This window comes from Vanessa atalanta, chromosome 7 (genome assembly GCF_905147765.1).
Source record: "Vanessa atalanta chromosome 7, ilVanAtal1.2, whole genome shotgun sequence".
Taxonomy (NCBI): Eukaryota; Metazoa; Arthropoda; class Insecta; order Lepidoptera; family Nymphalidae; genus Vanessa; species Vanessa atalanta.
The window spans coordinates 8,166,190-8,187,875 of NC_061877.1; the positions used below are offsets into that span (position 1 = coordinate 8,166,190).

The 21,686-nt window shown below is 32.7% G+C and overlaps 1 protein-coding gene across 4 annotated transcripts in view; it reads left to right on the plus strand.

Moving 5' to 3' along the window:
- The window catches only part of LOC125065463, a 157,899-nt gene extending 145,401 nt beyond the window's left edge, over positions 1-12,498 (plus strand). For 3 of the 4 annotated variants that reach the window (XM_047673045.1, XM_047673046.1, XM_047673047.1), the window contains 2 exons: positions 9,877-10,039; positions 11,154-12,498. In XM_047673045.1, coding sequence (XP_047529001.1) covers positions 9,877-10,039; positions 11,154-11,318 — 328 coding nt within the window. In that variant the 3' untranslated portion in view covers positions 11,319-12,498. Of the gene's footprint in view, positions 1-5,330; positions 5,705-9,876; positions 10,040-11,153 lie in introns of those variants that run through there. The other variant, XM_047673048.1, reaches the window with a different exon arrangement.
- The last annotated feature ends 9,188 nt before the right edge of the window (positions 12,499-21,686 follow it).

A 21,686-nucleotide genomic window follows, 5' to 3' on the forward strand; every position in this document is an offset into this window, starting at 1 on the left:
AGAAACCCAGAATATTTAGTCCTTATACAACATTGGCAAATCAAAAATCAAATTGAAGTAGTTTTAACGTAGTTGCAAGAAAATAAAGAAGATATATTATTATAATATCGATAAAAATAAATGTGGTAATCGGACATAATATCGATTTGAAGAATCTAAATCGTCGTCGTAAAAATGTTATAAAAATTTAACACCAAGCATCACTTTAGTTTTATGAGTTCTTACACGTCGAAACATTCAACGAGTATTATAATATTTACTCGTAATATCATTTAATATATAATAGTTGGATATATTGATAACTAGAAAATTTGTTAAGAATGTTATCTTCTAGAGCTAAGATGAATATCATGAATCAATAAACCAAAAAGCATTTGCATTAGATTCAATCAGAGTAAAAGCAAAGTGAGATTCCATATTCATCAACCGTTATGACTTTATAACATTTGGCAATCATATTTAGAACAATTTTCTCGAGGTCGTAACCACAAATAGAATACGTGATACAAATAGTATACTATTACTATATAATATATAAAGGTTTTAGTCGGTGGTAGTAATTATATTATGTATATAAATTCCTTTATAATGATGTAGGTATTAACTACCCTTTGGGTAAGTAAGTGGATAGCATTTTACCAAGCGCTAAGGACTCTTCATCCAATTTAAAGAATATTGTATTGGTGTTTTCCATTTAAAAATCTAACATCAATTCTTTTTCATATAAAATTAAATCTTAAATACCAATGCGTTTTTTTTTTGTTAATTTATATCTCCCCACAAATCTTGTCCGTACCTTTGGTGTATCTTTATTGTATGTACTACATTGTCTATATGGATACAAGTCTGCTAGCTATTGTCTGGATTTTTAAAATAAATACCTATACCGATCTCAACAAATGTTCAATCAACCGTGCATAATTATCAAAGGTTAATTACAGAACATTTAAGTCCTTAGTCACGGACGATAGTTTGAGTTATAAAAAAAATAATAAATATTTTATTATATGAATATTTTTTAGCATCATAACTACATATAATATTGAAATGATAATTTTGATACTTTTGGCATTTTACCAAGACTTGTTGCATTCTCAGTCGCTAGTGTAATTTCACACTTGTCTGGTCAGTCTGCGTCATAAACATATCGTATTGAATAATTTAATGTGACATTTCGTCTACTCCTCGGATTAACTTCAGGACATCGTGTAAATGCGGTAACCTCGTGTAACTTCAGATTAAATAGTTCCGTGTCAAATGTTACGTGTCCTTTTAACAATTACCTAACATCTGTTCGATGATGTAATTGCTGTGGCAGAAACCGCCTCGCATTTCAGACAATTCTACTAATCATGAGCTCAAGGCAATAGAGCGGCCGAGTCAGATGCTTGTATCCAAGGATTTGTAAACGATTATTGCTTAAGTCCTTTCTATACTAAGCTTATGCTTATCTTCTGTTTCTGTTTTTGTATCTGGGATTATTGTTCGTTTTTATAATAGGTATATGTTCAAAAAGTATTCTGTGCTTAGATTCTTTTCTTAATATATTTTTTCTTTTTTTTATATATAACATGATAGTAAATATTATTGATAAAATTTTACAACGAAACTAAACAAAAAACTAATGAATTATTTATTTTAAACGAGCAGAGCAAGTTCCCGATAGATAAAACAAGAGATATGACGAATCAAGAGATAATTTCGTAATAATACTTGCAAATATTTATCGTATAGTAGTGGGTTTAGACGAAATCTCATAGCGATCGATTTCGTTTAGAGACAAGACCTATATGAAAGCAAATGATATTATGTATTCGATTTATCACGTGACCAATTAATAAATGAGGATTGGAAAATGACGTCGACAATCGCTTGTCTAAAGACATCAATCGCTTTGACATTGTCTTTCGGCAAATTCACAGACAGAATAATTTGGACGAAAACGAACTTAGGAATATCTTTGACAATTGCAACGAATTCAATTTATAAGGCGTCGATAAAACGGAGAAAGATGTAAGAATATTACAACAATACTATCCGTGTACCAAATGAGTAAAAGATCAACGTTATATCCCATAACGGTGGTCTTTTACTTATAAGTGAAACCCAGACTTCTATATTTGTAAATATCAAAGATGACGAAAACTCTAACAAACTTTCACCTTAATTTCACCCTTTTAGGTGATGAATTTTAAAAAATTCTCTCTCACTGCTCAACTACGTTACATGAGGAATTCGTCTGCAAAGTTCCATTCCTTTAGACCCAGCGGTTTATGCGATGCGTTTTATGTAAATTTTTATTAAGTAGACTACGCGATAGATGAATGTTTTGATTATATTATTTTTGTTGAAGGTAGATTAAATAATTTATCGTCATTTCGCAGCGATTACTTTTGATTATTAAAGAATCGTCGCTCGTCCACCTCATTTGTTTTAATTGACGTAATCGCTACAATATTATTTAGCGACTTATTAACTGACCAGTTTTCACTTTAATCTTCTTTGATAATTACAAATAAGTGTTATAAAGTGAAGATGTTAATCACAATTATAAAGCGTTCTTTTCGACGAGTGTTAAAAAAAATGTGAGTAGTCTTTAATTGCTTAAACATTTTTATCTATGAATCTAAATCAAAACTGTACGAAAATCTATAAAAAAAATTAGTAATATATATTTTATTTTTTACATTTATTTAGTGTGTATTTGTACTTTCAATAAACTTGTTATAGAAAAGGTAATAATTAGCAACTTTTAAATAAGTACGTGTTAAACAACCAAGTTGACCAAAGATGGCGTCCAGTAGGTACTTTAATTAGCACACTGGTTTGGTGAAGCCGTGCATAAGTGTTATCAAGTTTAAGCCGATTTATTTTAGGCATAATACAAAGTAACTAATAATGATAACGAATGAATATTATTTAAATATTATTTTACACTGGGCACTTTTCATGATTCGTGCCATTTTTAATGTACAGTTTTAAATGAATAAGTATCGTGTAGGTATTCGTCGATAAATAACTTCAGAATTGAAGCACATGGATATTCAATTGCATAACGTAAAATGTACCTGGGAATTGAATCATAAAATTGAAGTACTTTTTTTAGCTACTTACAATCTGATACGATAATAAAAGTCTAATATTAAATAAAATTTGTATTTTCTTTCCCATTTGAGAACTGCAATAGGGACGTTCTAGTTAGACATTTTAAAACGATTTTAATCCCAAGTAGAATGGAGACGACATGAGGAAGGTGAATAGGCGAACATATCGTGAAATTGTAAACACCACAGTTGCAATTGTAAAAAAATACGTGCCTTATTCTTGATAAAGTCTCATAAATTATAGGTCGTTTGTTAAGTGTTATTTATAATTAAATAATCATTAGGGCAGAATTAGGATGTTAATTTAAATAGATACGCAATAGTTTTTATTGTCATCAAGGACGTAGCGTTCCCATGGCTATTATATATCCATTAAAAAATTGTGCATAGTTTACTCGACGCTACTAGATTACGAGTAATTAAAGCATATTATACAACAATGCGCCACCAAGGTCTACCGGGTATATTTGGATAAGAGCCAATTTTTACCCGCCTGGCCATCGTAGTTTAGCGGTAATAGCTGTGAATTTTATCTCTAACGTTTTTGTTCGCTGTTTTAAATCGCAAATCACCGCCCAACGGTATTCTGGAATAGTGCGGATAAATTAAAATAGCTTATTTCATTGCGGTGGCAGTGTACAAACTGGTTTATGATAGGTAACGTTAAAATTGTATCTATCTCGAGACGGACTGCGAATAGAACGCTTTTGACTTTGACATGGTGATACAGTTTCATATGTCACCTGGAGGACTGGAAACTTTTCATTTTGAATAAGAACATTTTTGATAACCAGAATGTTTAAAATGATCTCTAAACCGAGTTCCGTTAGTTTCTGCACAATTTCTGCAACTGATTGTTTAATTATTTTTTTTAAATTACATTTAACGTTCTATATATTCGCATCTAATTGTTTTACGATCATTATTTTCAAACGATTCTTTATTTAAATTATAAATCAGCTTGTTTTTTAATAATTATATCAGTAACTGAGACGGCTGTAACTTACAAACTTTGCCCTCTTCGTAGTCATTGATATATACTCTTTGTCTTATTAAATGTCTTCTGTTATGTAAACTAAGTACCAACGTACCTAGATAAAAAGAATTTGAAGCAAATATCGATTACACATCTTAACTTAGTTTTTCTACTAATAAAAAATTAGATGTTTTTGTAGTGTAAATGTTTTATGATACGTACTATTTAATTTATTTATTTTAAAGAAGAAATGAAACAGTAGGTACGCCATACTTGCGCCACTTCATAATTAAATGAGGGCAATCGACCCCTGTTACTAACCCTTTGTCAGCTGGCGGTTTACGTATATGTATATATTTTAAATGTGTTCTACTAATGGCAAAGATTACTATGGTATTTTTAAATGACGTTATTCCTCATTGTTTCTTTATGAAGGAAATAAGTTACGCTGTGACGGAACTATATATTATATATAACTGTTTATGTGGCTAGAATGTAAGAAAATTGGAATTAACCCAACAATGTGATTTGTCCAAATGTAAAAACTATTATTCTCGAATTTACAACATATTACTATTTATGCAAAGTAAGAAATGATGATAGGCGCCAATAAAAAATGTCCAAGCATATATCCTTTAAAATTTTTCCAAAATAAAATTAAAGACAATAATATGATATAAAGAGCTCGAATTTTATATTGTTTTACAAAAATTCTAAATAATAACACATTTCTAGTTGATTTAACTAGTTTCAAGAAACAGGTTTTGTTAAAGTATTGCTAGTGATTTAGGATTATAATAATTATGTTCCTTTTGTTATATGATAATGGTAACATTTAAAAGAAAGCCCTTTAATTATTGTTTGCATTTATTTAAATCGAAAGTAGATCGTTTTATGGTTGAATGTAAAATAGACAATGTAGACGATAACAATGGCTTAGTAATATTTTTATCTACTTATAAACTGATAAGAAAGTTCTGCTTTAACGATACCACAACAAAATTCGACTTAATTAGTAAAAAATATACTTTAATTTGTTTTACTTTTAAGTAATCGTTATTAAGAAAAGGTAAATGTCTTAGGACAGGTTTTAAAGACATTCTAATAATATAATCAGTAATGCGATACGTGCCAGCAAAACAAACTTGTCAAGTTGAATTAAGTGGTTTAAATATGACTATGCTAAATGTTATCGGAGGGCTTTCGCGGTGCGAGGTCGAGCCCCCATAACATAGCAATAAGGTAACGGGAGAGGTGCGTGCTTCAGTCGCCACCCACCGGTGCGGTGAGCGAGGCGTGGTGCTGGTGCCGACGCCTGACAAATAGTCACCGTAGAATCGGCGCGGGCAGTAGGAAAACTGTCGGCTGGCCGGCAGTCTGCGCCAAAACGTGACGAGCGCCAAACGTTGGCGCCTTTCCGCCCAACTGAGCTGTGTCAAGTGCCTGTGCTCTGTGCCTGCCATTCGATGCTCTTCGCTCCGATCGCCTTCGAGGCGATGAAGTGTAAAGAGGAAAACTGCGAAGTCGGTGTGGTGCTGGAGCACAACTCTCTGATCGTTCTGTCTGTCGACAAGACCATAATCTGCCTTTGCGGGAGAAACAAACACAACCCTTTTGAACGCGGGTAATTCAATTTAAAGATTACTATTATCTTATTGTTTATTTCTTTGCATTAAATATATGATGATTTTGATCCAGTAATACGTATATGTTAAATTGAATTGGGTATTTCATCTGTAATGAATAAGTTAGTATATGCAGAGAAACTCGTTTTCTGTCATACTAACTGCCATCAAGGTTGACACCTACCTGGTCAAGGTAAATTCTTCGCAGCATACATACAGCTTGTGAATGTTCGCATTGAACTAATAACAAATAATTTAAAGTAATTTAGACAGTTTATTTTAATATCATGCCAAGACTGCTGCAACCTCAAACGTGATTGGTTATTTTATACAACATGCGATTCTGTTAAAACCTAACAATACCGTAGCATGAATCAATCAAATACGAACAAAAAAGTTTATACCTATTTATGAGTACAGCAGGAACTGATCGTTGACCGTAAGAAAGAACAAGGTCGTGACCATTCGTACAATGCCTTCTAAACTTAGAATAATAAGAATAGAAAGGTATCTTCATTAGTTACCTTTATTTAGAAGAAATATACTTTACACTTCTATCATGGTTGTGGAAAAACGTCATTTGAAATGCTACAAGATTTCGGATTAAGAATATTTGAATTAGGGTTTTCAATAGTACACGATTAACTTTGAATGTATTGTTCAACCTTGAATGCATAAAATATACTTAAGATATAATTAATTAAACGTAATGCGCGATGAATAAAAAATATTGTTGCCTTATAATACATTAGCTATAAGCGTGTATCAATAATAGCCACGGAACAGAAACTAGATTATATGATATCATACATAATAAACCTAGACAAACTTTAAAAATGCTAACAAATTCATGTTGTTGTATTTTTATGTTATTGTTTACTGTGACTTTCACGAAATGTATTATATTTATAGGAAAGTAACTTACAATTTCCTGTCAGTAAAGTATGATATAACGTGAAAATAGAACACGTGATTTTGAACATTTATTTGTACTGAGTTACCAAAACAAAATCTTAACTAAGTACTTATTATTACGTTTATTAATTGTATAACAATGATGGTCTAAATAATAAAGGTATTATTGGATATACGTCCCTCACTACAGCATATCGTTTGTTTCTATCAATATAAGATAATCTGAAATTTGTCTAGATTTTAAAAATCTTGACGAGCGTCGTATTAATTTCTAGAGCTTATTACTTACTTGTATGTGGATTTACAGTCTGATATTTTAAAGAAACATCGAGTTATAAATATAACAAAAGTATTCATGAATAACAAATTTATTATAAAGTTAGAGCAAGACGTACGGTCTGCGCACCTGCCATTTCTGCCTTACTCTGATTCCGACCTCACGGCCACATCGAGAATTCAAACGCATCAATAAGCTTTAACAAAGGAATAGTCCACCGGGAATTCGTTGGATCACATGTAACAGATTAGAAATCCTAGCAGATAATTACAATAAAAACTCCGTTGTGACTAACAACGTCATCACAAATAATTCTACTTGTACATCGCTAATGGTGTTTCGTATCTTTAGAATTTATTTCTGTAATGCTTGTGTAGTTCGAACAAGCACACCAGATATATATATAAATTACACTTACTTATGTGTTGTCGTACATGTATGAGGAGTTGATGACTTTCTTCCAACGTTTATATAACTGCTGAGCTATACGTTCGTAAATACAAGAGAGGTTGTCTGTAAACAAACCTCGCAGAGACGACTTGCAACGTCTGAGAAACGACGGAAGCCAAGAGATAAAAGATTTGCCAAGTTTAATTTATAACGTTTTATTTCAATCACGAAATTCAGTTTGTATGATATTTGTTACAATAATTTTTACAGTGATTAAATTTAATCATATCTTTTAACCTCTAGGTTTCGATACAATACGCTTTAGTAGGTAGGAAAACCGTTGTAACAGTCACATTTTTGTTTATTTAAAAAAAAAAAAACTCGAATATTATAAACGTTCGATTCAAAACTTTGACCACAATGTAAAAACACGAAGAATAGTAATATCACATACAATAATACAAGGGTATTGTATAATACATAAAATCTACACAATTATCATTTAAGTAAGACGGCGAGGTCGACAGTCGGCAAGAGGCAATCCGAGACAAAACTGTTATTTTTAAACGAAACGTTATCTCCATCCTTCGCGGGCGAAATTCCGATAGTAACATAGTCATGGTGTATTTATTAGAACCGTCACTGCAGCCATAAGGCATAGACTTGCTTGTTTAACAAACGGCATAATAATACATGAAATTGTATGGATACATCGAGAAAATTATTGTTCTATTAAATGTCCATTGATCGCAATCATCGGATACATTATTCTGTTTAACAAGCTCTTCATACTCTCTAGATCATATTAAAAATGTACACCTATTAACTCCCATCATGAATTGACGTCAATGGTTCCAATGATATATCCTTAACGCCAAACAATCCATAGTATTTTATACACAAGTAACTACTTTCTAAACGTAAAACATCGAAATAACCAAAATAAACTTAACTGTTAGTAATATTTATAATTTGTGTATTAAAAAAAGATTTCCGTGTATGTTTCAAGGTGCGATTACAAATTATAAAACTAGATAGTATATTAATTATATATTTTATTCACCTCGATCTTAAATGTCATATTGATTTCATTTAATAATCAGACATACATTTAAAACGCGATATAAATCGAATCTGAAGTGTATTATTCCGTTAGATTTTTACTATTCTCCAAGCGCTACTATATTTAATCCATTCACTATATTGTGTTCTCAAATTACTCACAACATTAAACGCAAAATATTAACTTTACTTGTTGTATTTTAATTAAAATGTCACAAATTCTTGAATCAATGGCAACGCTACTGACTGACGATATCCTCTAGACGCATCTCAAGGGTAACAGCTATTAATGGCTTACTACCTGTGTTTTTTATCCCACATTCGAGTCAAAGCCCGAAGGCTTACTTGTGTTGGGAACGGACTAAGGGCAATGCACCTTCCCCGATCTCCCTTGCCCTGTAGCCCTACTTTGCCTTTTTAAGTTGAAGTAATATATATACAGACCTCCTCTTTTATTAACGTAAATACATATTTGTTAGAGTGAGATGCAACGTTTGTAGTTATTGCGTTTACTTTATCCATAGACCCAGCTGTGCGTTAAATGTATACGCGACTGTGCATTTGTATTTTATGGACTTTGAACCCAGTTGATGGTGAAATGTCGTATCCCTCAGATTTGTTGCTATCGGTGAAATCAATACAGGCCTGCTCTTATCTATTGCAATAACTGAAGCAACATAACGAGGGCGTGTTTATAGTTCTTTACTTGCGTTGCCATGACTTCAGTATAAATGGAATTGACAAAATATTCTGGGTTATTCTTATTACTATGTATTTTTAATGATTATATAAATAACATGTTTCCTAATTATTAAGGTTCAAAATATTCCAATTTCAACTCACAGCCATCGTCACGAAGCCATTTGGGTTTTGAGCGCTATAACATTAAATTACGGATAAATTAATCTTGTGGCTTGAGCAAGCGGGACAAACCAACGGTTAGGCCATTGGATGCGTCATTACCATGACGATAATATGAGAGCGAGCGATGGTATCGCAACTGTTCGTACTTCGTAGTTTTTCACGGAAAACGGCCACATCGTCAAAACTCTGCCCCCTCCCTCTCCCTTCCGCCCTGGCGCCGCGTCAGATGCGAATATATAAAAGCCATACGCGCCCCTCCACTTCAACTCAGACGCATGGAGTACTCCGTAGAGGTCGTTTGGCACGAGCGAGCGCTTTGCTAGGCACCTGCCGGCCAATCTTCACGATAACATTCTAGTCACCGAGCAGCAGAAGCTCGCATAACGCGGTCTACCGCGCGTTCCTACGAGCAGTGATATGTGCAATAGCTCTACTTACAAAATAATTGTGATAATTTATTTAAATTAGTTATTAGTTACACGCGTCGATTAGACCGCAATACGGCTGTGAGTGAAATTGTGAATTGAATATGTTGTGACTGCCCGACTGGAACTTGTTACCTGTGATCCAACCCAGTGTGTTTACTTGTACTTGTGCCGAAGGACCTTTCGTTACCATGGTTGGGAATAATGGAACTATGATGGCGATACGTATCGTCCACAGCAAGCTGCGTAAGCGCGAGGAGCACTCGGCTTCGGTGCACCCAGCCGAAGCTGTGCTCCAAACCGCGCCGCAACCACCGCCTGAGCCTCTTGCCTTTCGTCAGCAGCCCTTGTGGCAGTTCCCACCACCGCTGCCTCCGCCTTACGTCTATCCTCATGATCAGGTTAGTAATGTTAAAAACAAAAACAACTTGTTACTTTTATATTGAGTACCATTTGTCTTTCAAGACACTAAACTCGTAAAGTTTAATTAGAATAGAGCGTACGAGTCACATCTGTTTGTTATTCTTGACCTAAATCCCACTGCGGTATAAAATGCGTAAGAATTATCAACTTTCTAGTTCTTAAGTATCATAATACTGGAGTTTCGAAAAGTTAGGTACAATGTAAAGAAAACGTGACTGGTCCAACCTGCGTCCCCACCAAGTAAGAGAGAGTTGGTCGTTGCATGACGATCTAAGTGCAAAATAAATTTAAATGTCGGGACACGCTTACCGAGTAGAAAGCTGTGCAAGGCGAACATGTTGTAACCGTTCGACCTTCTTTCTTAAACGAACAAAGGAGGCTAATGCAAAGAGCTGTGCTCTTAAAATTGCAGTCTCGTAAATGCTTTAACCTTAATATCACGGTCTAATTGTTGTCCCAAGTACTTGTTATAAAGCTAGGTTGTACATTGAGATTTATTAGCAAACATTGAACGGTACGGCATGACCACCCATATTGTAAATATACCAGGAAGCATTAAATGCTAACGTGACTTTGAATTCAAGGCTTGCCTTATGCGTATAACGTTAACGTTCAATTTGCAATTTTTTTTATTCAAGTCAGAGTGGAATGACAAAACTTTAAGTTGAAATTTCATATTTTCTGATTAGAACATCTAAATAAACATAGTTATGTCCTAAAATCAAAAACCGCGGTTTGAATAGCTTGGCCGGAACGTTCGGTAAAGCGACAGTTGCAAGTTTCCGCGTACCTACTTGATAATAATAATATTTAACGTTCGACGGGACGACCTTCTTTAAACGTTTGGATAGCAACGGGCTTAAAATAACTTAAACAGACTTCCAGTTACACAATGGTTTAAGTTAGTGCAAATGCACTCGTGCACCGGGGTCGCTAACGGAAAGAAATGTTTGTTTTGGGTCAACACATCATACATAAACGGTATTAAATGCAGACGAAAGTTACGTACTTTGAGGAAATAATACGCGTTTCAAACTGTTAATTTGTATTTGCTGATATCGAAACCTAATTTGTTATTATTATTATTTGCAGGACAACTTGATGCAGCCTATTGGTAACGAGCGGGCGAGTTTTCGCAGTTTACGCAAGAACATCGGCGGTCGTTGGAAGCGACTCGTGAAAAAGAAACCCGAACAGGAAGTGTACACGATCCCGCCTGAGTTGAAACCTCAACTCAAGCAAATATACGTGTACTAATTACTTCCCATCGGAAACAAAGGCGAAGAAGCGGGACCTTCAATGCTGCTATAAATTAGACTTCAACCAAACGTTCTATGGTTGTAATTTATCAATTCATATCTTAGTAACTTCAAACCATATCTGTACTCGAACATAAGTTGAAAGCATCTTATCATGGGCTTTAGCCCGCTATATCTTTGAACATATCTATTCGACCAATTTTTTCTAAAGACCAATGATAACCCTATTTCATTCAACACTTCATTGTGATTTTAAGCCTAGATGTATTAATAAGTATTAGAACATTGAAGTTTGAGTGTTGTTCTGTTATTTTGATATTTGAATGTTGAATTATGAGTGATAGTCAAATGAATTAGTTTAATTTTTAATTTAAAGTTACGAATGAAATTAGGAAGATGCGGTCGCGCATACTAGTGACGAAAATCCAATAATTATGATAAAAGAAGCAGATGCCTTGAATGTAATTTTAATTAATTAGGGCATTTCGTAGGTCATTAACTTATTATAGACGTGGTCGTTTCTATAGTTGAATATCGATCAAATAGTGTCATGAAATATATTCTATCCATACACACGTATGTTAACTTGATAACTTGTGAAAGTGATTGTAAAACCTCATTGTTGGATACAGTATTTTATATCAAGCATTTGAGTTGCGAGCGAGACTGAAATATTGTTCAAATTAATCTATGTAACGTAACGTTAAAATTGTAACAGACATCGATTCTATGTATCCGGTATTTGAAAATTATTTCTCCACTGAGAATTACAAACGACCTAGTTTTACTGTTACGTTACTTGCACGCTTTGGTAGTGTAATTTTCAGGTTTTCGCCCGGTCTTTTCCTACTGTGATATAAAGTTAAAAATGAATGAATAAAAGTTATTGATGATGAAATGTTGAGTTTTAAATTCGCCTTGACCTTGTCAATTATCAGTAGGATGGGCCGACGGTCGAGAATTGTGATAGCTCATATTGAGCCTGATATTCTGATGAATTAAGTTTGTAGCTAATAGGTACAATAAACTCAGCCATGGTAAATATATTTTTCGTTAAATCTATCTGTTGCAAATGATACAATATTATATTTAATGTATTTTAACAGTATGCGGTTACTTTTAGAAACTGTAATCTATCATTGACATAGAGAAAAATAAATTCCATCATGATAATGTTACAATTTTGTTTTCTTTTACATATATATTTAATACACTACAAATACTATTTAAATACATATAGAAAAAAATGATTAAATATTAATCGAAATATTTTATGTACCTACAAAAAAATTAACAATCTTCCTATTATTTAAATATATACAAACTTTCGATTTAAAAAAAGGAATTAAATAAAAAAGTGTAATTTATTTCTATAAAACAGCCTAATTTCTTAATTATTCTGATTAATTCTAAGAGCGCCAGTTAATCAGATTAACTTTTTTATAGTCGAATTTGAATTTGTACTTAAGATATACACAAAAATTAAACATACTCAGTAAACAATTGATTTTCAGAAGATTTTTTTTCGAATTAAATTAAAAAATCTAATGTTAATTCTACAAAGTAGAACAAAATAAAATCATTATTATAACAATCCTTAAAAAGCGCCATCTACCAGATTTGTATCAAACTTTTTAGTAGAAAAGAAGTTGACCTATGTGCTGCCCTCTTTTAATTAACCGTATAACGACTTTTACGACAATTAGTGACTTTAAGCTACGAGGTTTGTAGTCATTTATATAGATGGCGCTTTAAAAAATATTACATTTATCATGGTTGTGCAAATAATATAATATAATTATGTTATATATTTAAGGAAGGTGATGCTTAACAGGTGGGTACTTACAGAAAGGAAATTTGTATATAAACTTTAAATTTTGTTTCTCTTCTAAAGTAATTAAACATTGTACATACTTTTGTATATAAATTGACTTGAAAAATATCTATGTATAATATCGTTACGGTTATATTAAAATTAAATGTGTTCTCGTTACTTAACCTAAGTAATCTATTATACAACGATACCTAACAATATTATTCTATTAATAATAAGGTAGCCAAAATATATAAAATTTATTTGTAGAAAATATTTATTCATAATATAAATTCTCAATAGTTTTTGGTTACCAAATGCGTCATCTGATCGTAAGTAGTAACCGCCACCAGTAGAAATTGACATTCGTAGAAATATTAATTATTCCTTACGCTGTCAATGCGCCACCAACGAGTGCAATTATTAATGATTAATGAGGAGGTGGTAGATACCCTAACGAGTTCGCACAAACCCTTCAATCAGTGGGAGATTAGTGATACAAACTTACCTACCAAATTAACTTCTGAAAATCAATGCTTTTACTATACGTACATTATTACAATAATATACTAAGTACGAAAATGAATATATATTAAGCTCGTACCTATTCGTATTTTGTACTGAACGGCTTATGTCGAATTCGTTTGTGAATTAGCGAAAATGATTATTAAACTTTAATTAATACTTATTACAATGAACAAACAGAAGCATTGTGTTGAGCGAAATAGTTAATATTCAAAGAGATCGGATAATACCCGCATGACGCGCGACCGCAGAAACCGCTACCCTTTGAAAGATTTGTAGCCACCCTTCAGACGTGTCTCAATGTACACTTATAGACGTAATATTATACAGATAGTTATTTTTCTTTATTTAAGGTTCATTGCAATATAACTCAAATATAATAAAATATATATGTCGTCTATTACGAATAGTATAATAATAATAGTAATCGTAATTGATTTTATTGTATACATATGTGAGGTATGAACGCCGTGACGTAATGAGTCACGTGATCGGAATCGTTTGAAGGGTTAACTGTCACATTTTGAATTATTTTTGAAAGCTCTGAGTTGGAAGATAAATTTTATTATAAAGAGCGATACAGTTCGGATCTTCCAAACGGGACCGTTGATTCAAGCAACTCTCATATATACTGATATAACTATGCTATAATATACCTACTTTATCATTTGTAATTGCAGATTACCTACATAAAATACAAGAATTGTCATACTGTATCATTGTGGTTAATTGCCTGAGACCTACGCCATGAGCCCTAAACTATACATAAAAATATAATTTTAGTTTTAGTTTAAGAAAAGTTTACTGCACTATAATAAAACTATGTATTTACATAAGTACCTCATCAATTGCTTCTGTAGTGGTACCCAAAGATACAATCACGGTCTGCTCTCAAATCTTTCGATGTGTCGTACATTTACAGTGTTTAATACTTTTTTAAAACATTTTAAAAACCTTTACCTTGCCCTCTATATACTATATATATAGGTATGGTAATAAATAATACCGTCTTACGTCAGTCGTATTTTAGATCATTATCATCATTGGTTGTCATTTGAAAAATGCAAATGATCTCTGATATCGTAACGACGCGAAAGAAATATTCACGAACATTCGTACATACATAGTCACGATTGCAGAGGCATTTTTGGAGAAATCGGATATTTCTTAGATAAAACTTGACAAAATTACAATTCCATAAACTAAATACTAATAATGAAAACGACATAAAACTCACTATAATGATTTAATGAAGAAAATATTACCACCTATGAAGATTTATAGAACATATACCTAAGGCGCTATCTATAATATTATTTAATTATGATAGAAATAGAGATTAATTTTCTACGCAGTTTTGAGTCGTATTTCAATTAAAACAAATGTGATGGAAAAAATAATCTTGTTAAATATGTAATGTTGTGTTTTCTTTTTTTTAATTAAAAGTGCAATTTGTTTCAAGTAAAAGCGTCGACCAAAGGGACCAGAAAGATAACCCTGATCAAGGGCCGGCGCTGACCATATCTGTTACTCCGAATGCTTAAAGATTGGTATCTATACAAGTTCTAAGCCAGACTTCTCAACGACCGTGGTTTTAAAATTTGGATTTAACAAAGCCTTAAGATACTCTGGACACATTCCATCAAATTAAGTTACAAACTCATAAGTCAGAATAAAGTGCTGCCGCAGTTTACAAATTAAACACGAACCGACGACATTATCGATAAAATATGTATAGTACTACACTAATGTAACAAGTTCCGGGCTACAGCCATGATCCGTATAGTTTTTAGCAAACCTGTATCAGTTTTCAGTATTCGCTTTGATAATTGCGATGTAGTACAAACAACTTATTTTGATTATTCTCAAGCTCAAGTTTTAGCGACACATTTGATATATGTTCCGACGAGTAACATATAAATTACTACACCTATAAAATGAACAAATTATTATCCAAAAGATTTTATTATTCGTGCTTGAAGGTGTCATAACGATAATAACATTGATATTGTCTTTCATCACAGAGGCGGCTTTACCTATAAGGCAGGTTAAGCGGCGCTCACGGGCGCTGGGTCTAAGGGGGCACCGAGCGCTATTTAATGCGATACCTCCAAAGATGCGTGGCTCGCGGCACCGGCACGCGGTAGCAAAGCAAGGCGCGCCACCACAGGCTGCGTCTTTACCGACTCTACACAATAACTTTTTTGTCATACTCAAAATGTTCACTTTCGTTCGCTCAATAAGTTGATGTGCGTCACACAAGTATGACGAAAAATACAACTCAGCCTTAAGGAAATTAAATAGACCATCTCAATCCCCTTCTTACCTAAAAAACACTTTTTGCTTCCGGACATAATTTAAAATTGCACTATTTGCAATTGAATTTCCGTTTGAAAATATGTAAGTATTCCATTCTGACCCCGCTCTTACTAGAGGGCGCCAGGGTACTGCATACGGGCGCCACAAGGCCTAGAGCTGCCTCTGTTTCATAATTATTTTATGAATTACAGAAAGCTTCTTTTAACCAGCTGTAAAAACAAAGTCTTAAATTAATTAATTTTTTGATAACCTTTATACAAAATTGTTATCTTTGTTTATTAGTTCAAAGGTAAATTGACATTTGCTTCGTAATAGCGAAGGTTAATTAATCTAATGATTGTTTATGTGTGAGGAACAATAACCTCTGTAATTGAATAAGCGATTCACACACACGATTTGATTTCAATATTACTAATTAATAACGATTTTGCTCCTTTATTATATATGTAATTTGAATCATAATTGTTTAGTAAGCCTAATTCTTATGGCTGTAGATTGGCTGAGCTGAATGTGACTGCATATAACTTGTTTAACTTATTAATGGAAACAGTGCGACCCGTGACGGCAACATTTTTACTAGCAGTTAAAAATATATCTTTTCTTAAGGTAGCTGGAAAACTCGTAAACGACTGATTATTATTGCGGTTGTGACACGGGTTCAATTTTCGCGCACGACAAATATGTTTATGTAATATCGTGTAGGTATTTCTGGTGATCCGTATGAATTCAATTGTGTGTTATTCTGATCGACGACTTTGTAAGTTGTAATTAAAGTTTTAGGTACCTCTCCCAATGTAAGATTTAATTTGTTTAAATAAGACATTTATAATCGTAATCGTAAAAAAATACCACGAGGATTGAGCATAAAATTGATATTTAATAATCGAAAGGAGTAGGAACTCAACAAAAAACGTAGTATTCCATTACGATACATAATTATGCGCGACAAAGTTGTAATTCATTAATAAAACAACTAAAAATAGATATAATTAAATTATAGAAATATCAACAAGCCAAATCCGTTAACATAAAGGTTATACATATATATCAATATCCAAGTTAAGACACCGAGTATGCAGAAAATAAAAAAATAAACATCGAAAATTAATTAATTATTTATTATGTAATATTATTCAATTTCCCGCCCAATATTCCGTCAATATTAGATCGTTTATGCTCCGTCATTCACCTGGAATTACATAAACTCACACACGAGACAATACATTATCTAGGTTTAACGCTGGAATATGTGGATGAGCGGTCGGTCCCAAAACGATGTTGCACAGGGACCTTCTATCATCAAAATTTACGATCCAATGTCTCTAGAGACGATGACGTCGATGGAGACGACACGAGCGTCTACTGTGAGATTGACACGTTTGCAAGCAAGTAATGAAGCGAGCCGTAATGAGGGGACCCCTCGAACACAACAAGGCTTATTTGTGTAACAACAAAAGACCGCCACGTACCCGCCTTACGGCTATCGTTCGTTGAAATTGTCTTTTATGTCTTAGTTGTAGCTGCGCTTTGTCTAGGCTTGAGCAACTTAATTAATCTTGTTCACGACTTATTGTTTATATTTAATTGGTAAACTTTTTTCTAGTACATATATCGAATAAGGAATATTTAAAATAAATAATTATACTGTGTGTAATTAAATAGTATCCTCTCATCCGAAGGAAATGGATTGGGTTGTTCCATTACTATATTTCATTACGGTGTACACACGTGGCAGATTTTCATTCGTCACGTGTAGGCTTCCTTACGATTTTGTTCTTCATCACTGGGCGTGGGATGAATTATAAATACAAAGTGGACATTAAATAAGGTCAGATTTGAACTCTCGACTTTTGGTTAAGATTTACAGGGCTATCTAAGCTATATTACAGTTCTGCCATGTGAGAACGGAGCCCCGAAAAGCAAGCAGACTTCTCATAATATTTTTGTCACCAAATATGTATACAATACGAAACATCATAAGTGACGCTATCCCTATCTTTTATGTACATGTAGCTGATGCCGGGCGCGCTTTCTAGTCTATTTAGTGATTGTTTTGTAAGCACTTTCTGAAACTACCTGAGCGCCAAAGTTTCAACTCAATCTAGTGATTAGTCCGATATGGAATGCATTCGGAACAAATGAAAGAATCATAATATTCTTTAATGTATGCTGTATAACATCTCATCCTTGTTCATAGTCACATATTCCTTAACTTACGTGACGCCTGTAAACAGCACTTTCTTATTAACTAACATTAATTGACTAGTGACTAGTAACTACTGAGTTTCTTGCCGGTTATTCTCAGTAGAATCTACATTCCGAACCGGTGGTAGTTTTACTTTAAATAGTCTGTTAAATGACTATTCAAAAGTGCTTGTAAAAGCCTACTTGAATAAAGTATATTTTAATTTTCTTTTGGGGCGTCAGACTATTTACGATTTACTAGCCGCTCAATAAATAATAATAATATTTTTATGTTTTTATAAAATAAATTATTTTCTATGTCATAAATAGAAATATATAATCCGCATGTTATCCTATAAAACAAAAGGGTTATGTTACATTGGTCAGACTAAACAAATATATAGAGTAATTTATTGGATCATCGAACGAAATAATGGCCATTTTATGGTTACCGTGACAAGTATAAACTTGGAATATATGAATATTGCATTTATCGTATCGCCTGGAAATATAAAATAACATCGCGTACTTTTGCTATTATTTAAATAACATATTCATAATAATTGTTTTATACGGAAAAAATGAGAGAGAAAATTCTAGGTCTAGGTTCATGCGAATGTGCCCAAAATTCTAGCAGATCCTAGATAACATTATATGTATGTACAATGAACATGAATATCTAATAATAATCGAAATGTCTACACGTTTAATTTCACCCGTACAAATACTTTGCATTTTGTTAGCAATTCCAAACAATATTTAACAAGAGGAAAGTAAACTGTGACATGAATGTGAAAGTAACTTTGTCTGTCAATCTTTTACGGCTAAGCCACTGAACCGAATTTGATGAATTTTGGTATGAAGCAAGCTTGAGTCCCAAGACAGGACTTTATATATCTAAAACTCACGCCCCCCCCCCCCTAACACGCGATAAAAGTCGCGTGCGTTTTCATGGGAAAAGCGTTTTTATACATTTAGGTACATAAATTATACAAAGAAAAAATATATTCATAACATCATAAGCACAATATGTATGACTTTTTTTTTGTCAACTGTATCAAGTTCTGTTCTTATTTTAGTTTCAAAGTACATTTAAGACAGGGTAAGCTAATTAATTCCTTTACATACTGGAACTTACATTCGTTATGGGGCTTTCTAAAGAAACTTCTAATATTATAATGAAATTTTATAAGCCTCAGGATTATAAAACAAAATTCGGAGTGCTCGGAGCATTAAAGTGAAGCAAAAAAAAACCGAATACAAAATCAAAAGCGAAATCGAGTATGTTTTTTTATTAATTTACGTACTTATTAAAAAAAAAACGTAGTTTCGCATACCGGAAATGTAGGTATTCGCTTTTCTTACTTCACTATAATGTTCTGCGTGCTCCATTTGCCTTTTCTGTCTCAGTTATATAATAGCTAAGTGATTATTTAAATTCAAAATTATAAATGTTGAAAAGAAGTCTTTTAATACTAATTTCGCATACATTATAAATTTTGTGTCATTGTTATTTTAATTGATTTCGCCGACGAAACAATTTGAGGACAAAATAATTTGGAAGTTATTACGCGGCTAAATTGAATTGGCCCATTATTCCTTGCCACACCGTCGCGCGTGATCAACACACACAAACAAAACAACTGGTAAATGTATATAAAAGCGTAAGGCGTGTATGTGTGAATATTTAATGACAACATGTTTAATTATATTTTCATTTATGAATATATATATACATATTGACAAAATCAAAGTATATGTACCTCATTGACATTGTAATTAACACAAACATGATATTATACATGATATTATAATTAAATATTATATATATGTATGTATACCTAGAATGTATGATTTAAAACTATAATCGTAAACCAAAGAAACGATCGTAACTTAACCGAAGGAGATACGATTTAAAAAAAAAAATTAAAATATTTCTTAATTCGAAAGTCCTGACAAATTTAAAAGTTAAGACGCTATTTTTGTTTACGGAAAATATGTTTAGTTTTTAACATTGTCAAATAATTTGCACTATATTTATATAGAAGCAACTGAGAGTGTAAGCTACGTTACTATATTATTTAGAAAGCAAAAAAAAACAGAATACTATTAAAAAATGCTTAAATCTTTATAACAAAGATTAAATTAACAAGATAAATGGTCACTTGACTGGTACTGATAAAAATGACTATCGATTTTCTGAAACCCGATTTCCAAAGAAAACACGTAAAAAACATACCGTTTAAGCACAAATAATATTTATGTAAAGTACATTGACTTATACCCAAATCAAAATTAAAAATAGCTACTGTAAAAATCATGACCGCATGGAATGCCAGCAGCATTTCGCCGTAGAATCGCAATTCCGAATCTCTGGACAGAAAATGTACCAGCCGTCCTGTCACCAGTGCAGGCAATAAGACGGGGTGTTATATGTTTTAGGTTTTTTTGCACTCGTAAAGTGTTTCAGCTGCAACGGCACAAAGATTTAAATTGGAATTAAAGACGAATATTTGCGCTGCTCGTTCACTTTCCGCTGTCGTTTCCGCGCCTAACATTGTTTTCTGACATGAAACGAGGTCAATGTGTCATCGCATATGTAGCGTCTCACAATAGGACCCTTCCCCGTTCCCAGCCAAGCAGTGCCATCCATCGGGTATTTTGCCGCCCGATCTTCTTCAACAAGAAAAACTTAGTAAGAGATTTTCTCGAGGATATTATGTGCTTTTACTACTGCTATTCGCTATTGTTATGCGAAAAATACTGGCCTATAAGATACCTATGAATTAAATTAAAAAAATATAATGGAAATGAATAAGATTTTGCGCAAAAAGGATGTTCAAATTTAGTATGAAATCTGGAAAAAACAGTACTTTTAATGTTACACTCTAGAGTGGCATTAATTGTATTGTTTTTTTTATTATGTCAACTGAACTGTAATAAGCCTTTGTTATTATATAGCTATATTATATATTAGTACTTTATAATATGAGTCTTAATTTTTTTGTTTATTATATTTTTGTTGCATACCTTTTCATTTATGACGGTTAACGTTCTATATGATAGCCCTTAGATCTGTTTCATTCTAATTATTATAGTTTCTCATATCAGCAATCCTAAACAAATAAAAAAAATAAAACAATATGATTTGTGTAGAAATACGGTTATACTTAAAAGCGTCGATTTGCGGGTGTTTAGATAAACGCTGGTTTTTTTCCTTCAACCTTTGATTTGACATTCGTAAAATAAGTCACATTGCTTAAGTAATCTCTCTAGAATAATATTTCATCATCGATGTACCCGTTGATATATAGATTACAGCAAGCTCTACAATGTTTTTTTATTGTTCGGTTTATTTGTTTATTCAGCGTTGATCATCAAACATAAGCTCCGACATTTATTACAATTTCATTTTGTTATTTGAGTTCCTGTTTTTCCATGTAATAATAATCCCATCAAAAACATAAATGTAAAAATGAGAGCCAAGTTAAATATTATGATATATACCTTGGTTGTTGTCTTCAA